Genomic DNA, 14,156 nt, shown 5'->3' with positions numbered 1-14,156 from the left:
GGGTGCACCAGGGTTCCAAGACACTCTTCTCTGTACTTTTGTGTCTGTTGAAGTTTTTCTAAAATGAAACAATTTTTTTTAAAGAAAAAAGCTATTTGAGGAATACCGTTTCAGAAGGTTGAAAAGAAAGACCTCTTCTTCCTGGCCGCCCTCAGCTGTGTATAAACCTTGACAGCCCAATCCTACAATTTCCCAGGGCGCGAGGAGGTAAGAGGAGCCCGCGGGAGGAGCTCGGAGGGCCCTGTCAGCACCTTTCAGGCTTCCCTAAACACAGAAAAAGGTCTCCGATGAGTCAACCACAATTTAAATAACTGTCTCAAACCAGAATTTGGGACCAACGGCCTCTCTCTGGAGGTGATTCTGAGCAGACTTCCTTTCACGTAGGAAGATAAAGATCCCTTTGATTACAGAAGCCACCAGAACAGCTTGCCCATTTCACTGGAGCTCCAGGAACCCTGCGAGATCATTCTCTTCTCTTCCCCAGATGAGCATCAATATTTCTGGAACACACTGCTGCTAGGCGGGCATGCTGCGGAACACGCTGCGGAATCGCGAGGGGCACTGCTTTTATTGCCCTGCTCCTCCTCCCCCTCCCTGCTGAAACACAACCAGCCAGCTGCCCCTCCCCAGCCGGCATTTAAAACCAGCTTCCTCTCTAGAGGAAACGAATCTGACTAGGACCAATGAGGTTACGGGTTCAATCCCTAGACTCGCCCAGTGGGTTAAGGATCTGGCGTTGCCATGAGCTGGGGTGTAGGTCAAAGACGTGGCTCGGATCTGGCGTGGCTGTGGCTGTGGTGCAGGCTGGCAGCTGTAGCTCCGAGTGGACCCCTAGCCTGGGAATCTCCATATGCCACAGGTGCGGCCCTAAAAAGACAAAAGACAAAAAGATAAAAAAATAAATAAAAAATGAAACCAGCCTCTTCTCTAACTGCCAGACTTCTCCAGGTACCAGTAACATGTGACACAGTTAGAAATTCTGCAAACCGGCCTCTTCTAAGTGCATTTCTAGCAATGATTTGAAAATGTTCCAGGTTGGCCCTCTTGAAAGGTATTTAAGGGCCAAAAGACCACAAATAAAATTTCAGCTGCCTTGGGCTCCCCGTAAGCCTCCCCATATGCCAAACACTTGAAAGCCTTGTTCCTTGGGAGGAGCAAAATGAGAGGGGGCAGCTAGTGGACAGGGAGGCCATGGGGAAGAAAGGGTGAAACCTCTGCAGTGTGGCACCGAGGACACTGACCAGGGACTGGCCTGCAGCATCGGAGAAAAAGAGAAACAAGACACCATCCTCTGAAGGAAGGTAAGACAGGCGGGCCCTGGGGACCCAGTGAACGAGAAAGAGAAGAAGCGGTGAGGAAGGCAGGGCAGTGACCCTAGGAAGATGGCCTGAGCCCGCGCGGGGGAGGGGGTGGCCAGGAACCAAACAGAAGGGGAAAGAAAACAGCAGCGAGACTTAGTCCTGATCAGAAAAGTGACGTGGGAGAAAGGAATGAGGTACAGAGGACCTGGAGGAGCTCCCACTGTGGCTCAGCGATAACAAACCCGGCTAGCATCCAGGAGGACATGGGTGCCATCCCTGGCCTCGCTCAGTGGGTTAAGGATCTGGCATTGCCGTGAGCTGTGGTGTGGGTCACAGAGACGGCTCGGATCCAGCGTGGCTGTGGCTGTGGCTGTGGTGTAGGCCAGCAGCTGTAGCTCTGATTGGACCCCTAGCCTGGGAACCTCCATATGCCACAGGTGCGGCCCTAAAAAGACCAAAAAAAAAAAAAAAAAAAAAAATAGAGGATATGAAGATTTCAATCCAGGCTGACTGTGAAACTAGATCAGTTGGTCTGAATGCAAAACAACCCCTGCCATTTCCTCAAGAAAATGCTTAAGGGTGTAACATCATTTTCTTATAAAAAATGACCGGCAGACACAAGGTCATTAACCGCCTCTCCCTGAACTCAAAGCCTAAGGCGCCCAGTAGGGTTCGTGCGGTCTGGTGAACCAGTGAGGGAATCCTGGCCAGCACTGCTTGTTCCCGCCCTCCCCGGGAAAGGCACTGCAGCCGTCTACACCTTCAACGCCCAAATCATAGGGTAGCGAGTCTCAAACGTTCCTCAAAGTTCCGCCTTCTGGAGGCGAGCAAGAAGACATCTAATCAAAAGCTCCGAACATCCACAATGAAATCCCAAATCTCATCAGAGCTGGCGGAGGGTGCCGCGAGGTTTCTTGCCAGGTAAGCTCTGCACGTCCCCAGATGTCACGGCGACAAAGATGATTATACAGAAATACCAAAGTGATCTGAAAAGCCACCCACACCAAAGGCTGTTGAGCTTTATGTTCTTACACATCTTCACCTGGGCAGAAGTGACTCAGACCCACGATCACGCACTGAGCATTACGAGCAATCGTGAGGGAACGACAGTGGGGAGGATGAGACAACTGAATGCTTGGGCCGACACCCCGGTGCCTCTCAGGATGTCACCAACTTCACAGAATTCATTCTTGAGCGATGGGCGTGTTCATGGAAAGATAAGTAAAAGGACATAACTACGTTGCAGCCAAAACAGGCCTTTTAGCATGTACTTCAGACATTCACGCCTGTATTGCGATCCCCACCACGCCACGCTGCAGAGACCGCCGACTGGATCTGAAATCTGTGCTGCTCTGTGTGGCGCCTGCTGTCCCGGGAGCCCCTCCTTAATGGCAGATGTCTTACTCCGAAGCAAACCCCAAGCTTGTGGGAGGGACGTGACTGGGAGTCCAGATCAACGAGACTGGGCACCAGTTAGTGCTTAGAGAAGCTGAATGATGGGACAAGAGGGTTTATGATATAATTATCTCTATGCGTGTAAGTGTTTAGAATCTTTCACAATAAAAAGTAAAATACTGGGGAAAAAAAAAAAAGGTGAAATAGCGGAGTTCCCATCATGGCTCGGTGGTTAATGAATCCGACTAGGAACCATGAGGTTGCAGGTTCCATCCCTGGTCTTGCTCAGTGGGTTAAGGATCCGGCGTTGCTGTGAGCTGTGGTGTAGGTCGCAGATGCGGCTTGGACCCTGAGTTGCTGTGGCTGTGGTGTAGGCTGGTGGCTACAGCTCCGATTCGACCCCTAACCTGGAAACCTCCATGTGCTGCGGGTGCGGCCCTAGAAAAGACAAAAAGACAAAAAAAAAAAAGTAAAATACCAAAAAAGAGAAAGAAAACATTTTTTCAAGATGCTCAAAAGCAAAAACAGGCCTCTCTCACAGCCCCTCTCAACAACTTAATTTTCAGTCCTCTGAAACAGTGGAGCACAAGTCAACACTTTTCTGTGCTTAGGCAATGAGGCAGAAAGGCAGTGAGGCATGTTTCAGCCTGGAAAATTCCTTGAGAGAAAACAGATTAGAACGACTAATGCAAAGGCACCCTTTCTACAGCTGCCGCTTCTCGTGCTGCCCCCACACATCTGAGGGCAGATCTCCGACTCTCCGGAGGAACGTGCACACTGCCTAAAGGCCAGGAGAGGAAAGCCACTGCAGAAAGTTGCAAAAGGCCACATGCAACTCCAGATCAGAAACTGGATTTGGAAACTTCCATGACGATGCATCCTGAAGAGGCAGAGCCCAGACTCATCTGTTTCTCGGGGCTCCGTGGGACGTGAGTCGGCAGTGGCGTCTCAGATGCCTAGTGAGCATCCCTAACTGTCCAGAGACCCCATCCTCTGAAGGGAAAGGCGGAGTTAGCAACCCAGGAGGGAGGAAGACAAATGCAATAAAAAATTCACAGTGAGCAACAAGTGCTGTAACAGAGGCTTCTTCCAAATGCCTCCAGAACCCGATGAGGGAGGGGCTCAGCCTGCTTAGGGAGTCAAGGAAGGGAGCTATGAAGGGGGTCACAACAGATGAACAGGAGCCTGTCCAACACTGTGGGCTGCTGGCGGGGACAGAGTGAAGCAGAAGTCCAGCGTCTTTGAGACCTGAAGAGGCCATCCTGGCCGCAACAAGAGGCTGGGGCTGGGGAGGTGGATGAGAGCCTGACTGTGCAGGGCCTTGCCCCGTGTGGTGCTAAGGAGCGGAGACGTCACCCCGGGGTCCAGTATCAGGAAGGCTCAGCTGCGGAAAATTCCAACCCCTGGAATGGAGGCTAACACCCCCTTTCCTCATGGACGGGCGACATGGGGGGGGCGCCTGGGGTAACTGCTTCACACAACACCCAGAGCATTTCGGCAGGGGTGCGGCATCCTGGGTGCAGCACGGCTCAATTTCTCTTTTCAGGGGTTTGTCTGGGGCAGCGGGGCAGGTGGATGGGAGGGTGACAGGCATCGGGGCGGCTCTCAGACGGCTGTTGTATTAGCCAGGAAGTGGATGTCGAGAGCCAGGCTAAGACCCCGGCAACAGGGACAGGGAGGAGGAGCCAGATTTGGGAGACCCTTCATGAGTCCACGTGACGAGACCTGGTGACCAAGGAGCAGAGCATCACTGTACCAGCCCAGGCGGGCTGTGACTGACAGCACAGGCGGAGAGCACGAGAAGCGAGGTTTTCTTCAAGTTTCAAATAACTAATTTTGCTCTGATCCTTCCCTCCTAAGAAATCCCCAATATTAACCATTCAGGGGCCACCTCAGGAGTCTGGGCTGGTCTGGCTGGGACAGCAGTGCATTTTTATGGTTGGTAAAGAATGGCTCTAAATTAGGCCCAGTCCTCTGGGACTATATGGGAAAGGCGATGCAAGGGAATGGGAGTCGGGGTTGCTACAGAATAATCTGCAATTTGGTGGAGATTTGAGGGTCAAATCTCAGCATTAGCTTGTATTTCAAGGGGAGTGTAAAAAAGCCCCGAACTAGATGTGGCAATACCAAAGAAAGTCCTTGACTCCACCAAGCTAAGACAAGCTTTGTAAAACGAATCTAACACAAAGCATGACAGCATCGTTCTCAGTTTATATCTGGGCTGGGAGGGCAGAAATGAAACATGAAATTGCAGAGACAGACAGTGGTGTTGCTACAGTTACAAAATCGCACCTTAGAAAGACGGCACCTAAGGTAAAATGCCAGGACTCAAACTAGTTTCTGAAAACAAATGTAAAACTCGTTTTCTGTGCTAAGCGTAGTCTGCCACTGTGGTGTGAGAAATCTCCATTTCTGGGAACAGCAACACATGTTTGGTTGAGAAACAAAAACACCTGCCAAAACCACTCTGTGGAGAGGGGGGGAAAAATCCTCCCAGTTTGTTGGGCCCTGAAAAAAGTAAACAATTAGGAAACCATGAAATGGAATGACAGGTATACATTCTACAGAACCCGTATGATGACTTAAAGGTACCTGTCTGCATCGGCAAGTTTCTTCCCTTTAAACTGGAGTCCCCACCGCCACTCGGGTCCATGACCACCCCCTCCCTTGCTTGGACTGGTGCAGTAGCCTCTGCCTGGTCTCTGTTTCCTCCTGGCCCCATCAGCTCAGTCTCAACACAGCACCTGCTGATCCTGTAAAGTGGAGCCAGCTGTCTTAGCTTTGTCTGCATAACAAAACGCTAGAGCCTGGGTGGCTTAAACAACAGACACTTATTTCTCACAGCCCAGGATTAGGGCGTCAGCACAGTTGAGTTCCGGGCAGACCCCTCTTCCTGGCTAGCAGACAGCTGCCTTCTCATGAGAGCTGTGTCCTCACGTGGTGGAGAGAGAAGGACTACTGGTCTCTTCCTCTTCTTATAAGGGCACTAATCTCATCGTGGGGGCACCACCCTCGTAACTTCATGGAAACTTAATCACCTCCCAAAGGCTCCACCTCCAAATAGCATCACACTGGGAGATAAGGATTCAACATATGAGTCTGAAGGGTGACATAAACACTGAGTCTGTAACATCAGGGTACATCACTCTTCAGCTCAGATTCCTCCAATGACTTTGGAAAAGCCAACGTCCTTAACACCAGCCACCCGGTGGTGGCCCTAAACCTGTGGTCTCCTTGGGGACAGCACGGCTCAATGGGCAGTGCTCAGGAACTCCGTGAGGGCATTTCCTGGTGGTCACAGGGACTGAGGGGCGATGCAGGCACTACAGGTGAGGGGCCAGGAAAGCCAGGTGGCCCTGCAGAGCTGAAAGTGGCCCCACATCTGCAGGCTGCTCTGATGTCCTTCCAGACACTCGCATGCGCCAAAAACCTTTAACAATTATCTGGGCCCTCAACCTAAACTGCTTTACATAAAAGCACAAAGGCACTTTTTGCCTAATTTTACCCAATGAATAGTCTCAAAATGTGGCTACTATATAAATCAAGTAAAGATGAAGTTTGTTTGGGATCTCATGAGAAGTGTTCCCCTGCTTGGAAATTCCGTCGCCGCCCTGGTCGGCACCAGCAGACATAGCATTCAATTGCAGGTGGCATATCAGCATGGGTCTGGGCCTTTGCATGCTAAATTACATATATGTGATTAAAAATTACTTCCCAGCTACTTCAGATTAGCAGATGGGTAACATATTTCTTTTTAAAGCTGTGTGTGTGTAGATGACTGTCTATAACTTGCATTTCAGGCAGTGATGGGGACGACAAATATTCTGAGGGAAGAGGAAGTGGGGAGAGGGACGCATTAGAAGTATGGTATTATTAACAGATACAAACTGCCATGCATAAAATAGATTGGCAACACCTGCTTCCTGTACTTGGGACTTAGACTTAGGATTTTACAATAATCAGAATATAATCTGCAAAAAAACTGAATCACTAGGTTGTACACCTGAAGCTAATAATAGAATATTGTAAATCAACTATATCTCAATTTTTAAAATTATGTCATATATAAAATACACACACACACACACACACACAATGTTCTGTAAGGCGGCCCTGAGTCCCTAATGTGACTGGCCTCTGAGTTGCTCTCCCACTCCTCAACTTCCTCCCCTACTCGCTGCACCCCAGTCACCCCCACTTCTCTGCCCTTCCTCTCTGGCTCCCTGCCAAAGCCCATGCCCACTTATGCACCACCCCCACCCCCACCCCCACCCCACCAGGGCCTCTGCCTAAAGACTCCCCTGCCTCTTGGAGTTCTGGCTCAAACAATGCCTTCTAGTGAGGCCTCCCTGTTTAAAATCACAGCCCGGGAAGATCTCATTGTGGCTCAGCAGGTTACCAATCCGACTAGTATCCACGAGGATACGGGTTCGATCCCTGGCCTTGCTCAGTAGGTTAAAGATAAGCGCTACCATGAGCTGTGGTGTAGGTCGCAGACGTGGCTGGGATCTGGCATTGCTGTGGCTGTGGTGTAGACTGGCAGCTGCAGCTGCAATGTGACCCCTGGCCTGGGAACTTCCATATGCCACGGGTGCAGCCTTATAAAAATAAATAAATAAATAAAATCACAGCCCGCCCGCCCCACCCGCTCCCCAGCCACCACCTGGCACTCCCCGTTCCAGTCCTTGCCCTTGGTCCTGCGTTATTCTCCTCTGGCGCTTATCACCACTACGTTCAATTCAATACAGTGAAACTTCAGTCTGTTCCCCCCAGAATGAAAGCTCTATGAGGACAAGGATTTTGTTGTGTCCTCAGGGCCTAGAAAAGTATCTGGATACTGTTTATAATCTGCTTACATATTAATGTTTTAAGAATACGAATTCTGAAATCTTTAGTTACAGCTGCAAGATTAAACGGAAAACTCAGGGTCTCTGTAAGTTACTATCTTTACTCTCTGTATAGAGAGATCTCTGTACACATGGGGGTGGGGGGGGAGACTGATCCCCAGGGCTGAACTGAGCTAAAATAAGCCAATTTATTCTCAGAAAAACAATGAGAATTAGAACATACGGAGGTTTCACTGAATTGAATTGAACTGAATTTCGTTGTGAAATTATTAGGCCTTAATCCACTTTCTCTAATTCTGCCTTTAAGCACCTTTGACGCCTCCCTGCTCTGCCTGCCTAACCAGGGGTTGGATTCTCCAGATTCTCCCTCTGACACGCCTCTCATCCTTCCCACCTCTTCCCTCTCCCGCCCCCTTTTCAGGTCTGTCCCTCAGCCCTGGTTGTCCCACGGGCTGCTGCTGCGTTAAGCTAGAAAGAGCACCAGTTGAGTCACTCACCTGTCAAGCGCGTCAATGACTCCCAACTTCCTGCTCACTTGGGTGCAAAAGCCTCAGACAGAGGGCTCATTCAACATTCCCTCGCCTCCCTCCCTCCACCTCCGTCCCCAAGCTCCTCCCAAACCGGACCTGTCCCCACGGCCCACACCTGGTGCCTCCTCTGCTACTTCCCATGTCTCATTCCCGAATGAAATTTCACGCATCCACCAGGCTCAGCTCCAATGCACGGCTTCCCGGCTTCAGGAAGCCCCCCCACACACACACGCTGCCCCCCACCCCCAGCACCAGACGTGGGCTCCCAGCAGTTCCTGGCACCTCTCCTTGGCAGTTACAAGGCTGCTCCCTGTTGAAGTGCTGTGTACTTGTTGTCATTTCTCCCTCCTCACTGTGGGCTCCTTGAGGCCACGGGCTTTTTCTTTCCTGTTTTTGTCTTTTTCTTCTTTACGCCCCATACAGTATCTCAGACAGACTAAGTTCTCTAGACATGTGTTACATTTGCAAGCAGATTGTGACTTAGCCAAGTAGCATCAAAGAAGGCAAGACAGTTTTGCTGGATACAGCTGAGGCTACATGCAGAAATAAAGACTTAAAGAAGATCTGTTTTTAAAAAATAGATGCAGGGAAAAGCAAAGCAGGAGAAGGCAGTAGCCTGAGGCAAAAATGCCCTGCCTGGGACCAGCCCTAACTCTGAACAGCGGAAAGGTTGATCTCAGTCCTTTAGGGACTTGTTCCTCTTTGCACAAAATCAAATTCTGAAATACAAAGAACGCTACTTACACACGAAGGAAAAGGGCACAGATAATATTCTGGGAGCCTGCACTGCAATGCCAAAACCGGGCTCTCCCGTCTGCTCGTGGCCCCTCACTCTTGAGAGAGCTGGTCCTTTCCATTACTTCACGTTCTTGCTGAGCCAAGCAGGTCCAGACAGGTCCAGCAGGGCAGTCTGCGGTAGCCTGGCTGCCAGCATCTAGGTATGGTAACTAGGTTTGCTGCTCAACTGACAAGATGATGTGTGACCTTCAATATTTTTCCATTTAAATACTGTTTTGGAACATTTTATTAATGAAGGAGAAACACTTGCTGTGTTCAGAAAAATAATGAATCATAGATTAGTGATGAACGAGAGCATGCTGCTCAGACCCGAATTTAGGGCCAAAGGAGAACTCAGACAGGACAGAATGATAGCGATCACTCTGAAAACCACCAATCCTGGGACCTGGCTGGCTTTCATCCAGGAAGATTACTTTGGGTAGGGACTCCACCCTGCTAACCATCACCAGGAAGACAAGATCATAAGATGGAAGTGTGGCAGATTAATGAGAAACAAGCTCAGGCTTCTACTTCCCTCGATGTAAAGAGCCAATAAAGTGGCGAACTTGGATGAATGTCAAATCTTACAGCCCTCAGTTATTTCAGCCTCTATAAAAACAAACGAGTAATTTGAGGTTAGAGAAGACACCTTCCTATCGTTAGGATTACTGATTCTAATCATTAGAACATAACCAAAAAAAAATTTAATGCAGCATGTCTTCATAAAGACCAACTGGCTGGAACTATTAACAGAAAAAAAGCCCAGATTCATTTAAACGTGAAATCTGGAGCGAGGCAAAAATAAAAATTAAAAAAGATAAAGCTTGTCTCTTCAACTGATGCACTTAATGGGATAATCACAATTCAAGCCACAAATATACCCTTTGAGTACAATGTCCTCTCCTCTCCTTGGCTCCATTATCCTATTTTATTTTATGTATTTATTTATTTATTTAGTCTTTTGTCTTTTTAGGACTGCACTTGGGACATATGGAGGTTCCCAGGCTAGGGGTCAAATCAGAGCTACAGCCGGCAGCCTACACCACAGCCACAGCAACGCAGGACCCGAGATGCTTCTGCGACCTACACTGTAGCTCATGGCAATGCCGGATCCTTAACCCACTAAGCGAGGCCAGGGATCGAACCTCCGTCCTCAGGGATTGAACCTCCATCCTCATGGGTACTAGTCAGGTTCGTTAACCACTGAGCCACGATAGGAACTCCCTTTTTTATTAAGTAAGGTATAAATAAACATTTTCCCGGAATATGTTTCCTTGAAGGCAGCCGAGCCAACATCTGTGTCACCCAAGGACCAAATCCCAATTACCTTCTTTTAAAGTCCATTTGATGGAGCCTGTCCTCTTGCTGACGGCATGCAAACTTCCGTCCAAGGTCGACACAAACAGTAAGGTCTCAGGAAGTGTCACAGTGCTGGGACTTCCAAAACCCTGCAATGAGAGGGAGAAGATGGATGCAGTCGAGACAATTCTTCACCTTGGGCATGTAACACCACAGATGGGCCCCTCCTTTACCCCAAAGTTATCCTCCTAAAACCCACCGTCTTCCAGACGAAGAAACCCGGGTTGACCAGCAGACGTTCCCATCAAGGGCACATTATCTGGACAAGAGCTGGGTCAGGACTAGAACCCAGGCCACCTTAACTCTTATCTGAGCAGCCGTCCTTCGTGGGCACAGTCTCATGATCTAGCATGACAGGGACAGGGATTCTGAAATAACCCAAGGGCGGCCTCCACTGAAACAGGAGAAAGTATGCCCAGCCGTCTAACTGACTGACCTCCTCTCTGGGTGGCATTTTACTCTCTCGAACCTGGTTATCTTGCAAGACTCGGTGACGAAGAAGAAAGCCAACACCCCACACACACCCACATACACTTACGAAATTTTAAAAGGCAAAGAATTAGGGGGAAATGTCTGAAGCAAAATAGGAAAAACAGTTCTCATTATATGAAGAGTTTGTATAATAACAAAACACCAAGATTTCGAGGGAGACATGTTATCAAAGAAAATCCATAAAAATTATTCTTCTAAGCAAAATCTAATTTTTTTTTTTTTTTGCCATTTCTTGGGCCGCTCCCACGGCATATGGAGGTTCCCAGGCTAGGGGTCTAATTGGAGCTGTAGCTGCTGGCCTACCCCAGAGCCACAGCAACGCAGGATCCGAGCCGCGTCTGCAACCTACACCACAGCTCGTGGCAGCTCCGGATCGTTAACCCACTGAGCAAGGGCAGGGATCGAACCCGCAACTTCATGGTTCCTAGTCGGATTCGTTAACCACTGCGCCACGATGGGAACTCCCAGCAAAATCTAATTTAAATCAAAATGTGCTGGAGTTCCCGTCTGACTAGGAACTATGAGGTTGCGGGTTCGATCCCTGGCCTTGCTCAGTGGGTTAAGGATCCGGAGCTGCCACGAGCTGTGGTGTAGGTTGCAGACGTGGCTCGGATCCTGCGTTGCTGTGGTGTAGGCCAGAGGCCACAGCTCCGATTCGACCCCTAGCCTGGGAATCTCCATATGCTACAGGTGCAGCCCAAGAAATGGCAAAAAGACAAAAAAAAAAAAAAAAAAAAAAAAGAAAAAAAGAAAAAACCGGAAATGTGCCTTTCACACTTAATCAATGAAAAAGAATAATGAATAATGAATAATGAAAAAGAAAACAGTTTATAGAAAATAGGAATGTCTATGTGCATGTGTGACTGGGTCACCTTGCTGTGATCAGTAGAAAAGTGACAGAACACTGTAAACCAGCTATAATGGAAAAAAATTAAAATTTTTAAATTAAAAAAAAAACCAGTTTACAGAAAATAGCCAAAGGTAGTGAAATTCACTCACATCCATTGCTGGCGGCAAAAAAAAATTATCAGCTAGTGCAATCTTTCAGGAAAGCATGAAAGTGCTCATATTTTTGATCTTGTAGTTTCACTTCTACATCCAAAGAAATAACTCCAGATATGAAAAAGGTTCTCTGCACAATGGTACTCATTACAAACCATTTAAAAACACAAAAAACAAGAAAGACCTGAACTTCCAATAACATCTAAATGGCTGGAACAAACCATGACACAAACATTCAATGGGATATTATGTAATCATTAAAATAGCACTTGGAAAAATCTCTAACACAGAAAATGCTTACAGGTGTTATGTGAAAAACACAGAATGAAAAATTTTACGCACGCTGTGGTTATAACTATACCGGACAGGGTTGTTTGTTTTTGTCTGCCCATCCTCTAGCTTTGCCAGGAACCATACCCTCATCCACTCGGTTTCCATGGGTGCAGCTGAGTGTGTGTGTGTGTGTGTGTGTGTGTGTGTGTGTCTTTCTCTCTCTCTCTCTCCCTGTGTGTGTGTGTGTGTGTGTGTGTGTGTGTGTGTGTGTGTCTCTCTCTCTCTCTCTCTCTCTCTCTCTCTCTCTCTCTCCAGGCAATAGCTGGTACCGTTTCCTAGGACAACACTCTTCTGAGGTCTGGGCCTATCAGCAATGCCACCCTGTAATGAGATTTTCTCCTCCTTTGTCACTATCCTGTCCCACTGATCAGCTGATTCCTGCAAGTCTCAAATTAAAAACAGGCCAATTGGCACAACACTGTAAATCACCTATACTTTAATTTTTAAAACATAGTTGATTATAAAAAAACCAAAGCAAAAAACAGGCCAATGCAACTTGCTTATACTATGACAGGTGGTATTTTGGCACAAATGCTGTGTACAGGAGTATGGCTGGCTTTCAGCACTAAACATAAAGACAAGAGGGCTACTGGTGCCTGGGAACCTGACCTCCAAACACCTGGTCACTCCTGGTAGAAGCCAGGATGATGCCTAGTTAGCCCCTTAAAAGGGACAGTCCAATAGCTCTGTCCAGGGCAGCTCGAGGTGGCAGGACACACGTACCAGTCCCGGCCTTCCTTTTCCTCAGGAGAGACCCCCCCGCCTCCCCAGCAAAGGCGCCAAGCGGCTGCCAGAACCTCATCTCATCTCTCGCCTGCGGCTGCCTGGAGGGAAAGAGGTTCCACCCTCCACTCGCCCAGCGCCAGAGCCCCTCACCTGGAACAGGGGAAACAAGAGCAAGCCTTTCCACCACCTGCCGAGCCTGTTCTCCTTGTAAAGCCTGGCAGCTGAGAAGAGTCTGCTTTGCGCTCTATTCTGGGAGCTAGGAAATCAGTCTCAGTACAACCTGGCAAGGAACACAAGAGCCCCCAGGGTGTGTCTGCCCTCGGCAGAATCCAAAGGTCTTGTACACCAACTATTCGGGGGTGTTAAAATTATTTTTGGATGGTGACAAGCCTCACCTGAACCTGCTCACACCTGAACCAGAGCGACACACTTCACCCGGAGCACTTGGCTGGGAGAACAGTGGCCCTCTGACAAAACCACTGAGGGCTGCAGCGAAATGAGACGTGGGCCTGCCTCCCATGAGAAGGGGGAATGGGCCTGCAGCCTGATGTGGGATGGCGGGATTAAGTCGGGTGGGGGCAGCTGAGGACAGAAAAGATGAAAGGGGAAGACCCACACATAGCTGAGGGCCGACTGATGAAATCCCCTCCATCGGTCAACTAGTTATCCGAGGAACCACCATTCCCCAGGTCGCAGGAATCACACCGGAATTGTGCTGAACAATCTGGGTGGCTGAAGTATGAAGACATTAAACTTGGAAGACTTCTGTGGATATGTGGAAAAAGCTGGCTGAGAGAGAGACAAGGAAACAAAGAAAGAGACGCCTAAGAAGAAACAGGGCTGAAAGGCTGGGAGAGGATGCCGCGGCTTCCACTGCCTGTTGGGCCTGGCCACGCTCCTGCCCTTGGACTCAGGGACATCCAATCCTTGCAGTAAATTCCCCTCTTTGCTTAAGCTCGTTGGAGCTAGGTTTCCGTCCCTCACATCTCCAACAGTCCTAAATAAAAACACAGACAGAGCTTTTTTTTTTTTTTTTTTTTTGCCTTTTAGGGCCACACCTGCAGCACATGGAAGTTCCCAGACTAGGGGCTGAATTGGAGCTACAGCCGCCAGCCTTCACCACAGCCACAGCAATGCCAGATCCAAGCTGCATCTGCAACCTACACAACAGCTTACAGCAATGCCAGATCCAAGGTTGGGGATTCAACCTGTGTCCTCATGGAGTTTCCGTCATGGCTCAGTGGTTAACGAATCTGACTAGGAACCATGAGGTTTTGGGTTCGATCCCTGGCCTTGCTCAGTGGGTTTAAGGATCCGGCGTTGCCGTGAGCTGTGGTGTAGGTCGCAGACGCAGCTCAGATTTGGTGTTGCTGTGGCTCTGGCTTAGGCCGGTG

The 14,156-nt window shown here is 48.9% G+C and overlaps 1 protein-coding gene across 1 annotated transcript in view; it reads right to left on the bottom strand.

The window, feature by feature from the left end:
- ERN1 (endoplasmic reticulum to nucleus signaling 1) overlaps positions 1 to 14,156 on the bottom strand; it is an 81,269-nt gene that overhangs the window by 45,290 nt on the left and 21,823 nt on the right. Inside the window, exon 2 of the mRNA XM_005668695.4 lies at positions 10,178 to 10,298. Within this exon, the coding sequence (XP_005668752.3) occupies positions 10,178 to 10,298 (121 nt within the window). The remainder of the gene's footprint in view (positions 1 to 10,177; positions 10,299 to 14,156) is intronic.

Source organism: Sus scrofa, chromosome 12 (genome assembly GCF_054392235.1).
Source record: "Sus scrofa isolate SSC_HxYL_T2T_F1_AM1 chromosome 12, Sscrofa_HxYL_maternal_Yorkshire_Landrace_v2.0, whole genome shotgun sequence".
Classification (NCBI taxonomy): Eukaryota; Metazoa; Chordata; class Mammalia; order Artiodactyla; family Suidae; genus Sus; species Sus scrofa.
The sequence above is the reverse complement of the archived record's forward strand: the minus strand, read 5'-3'. Positions and strand labels throughout refer to the sequence as shown.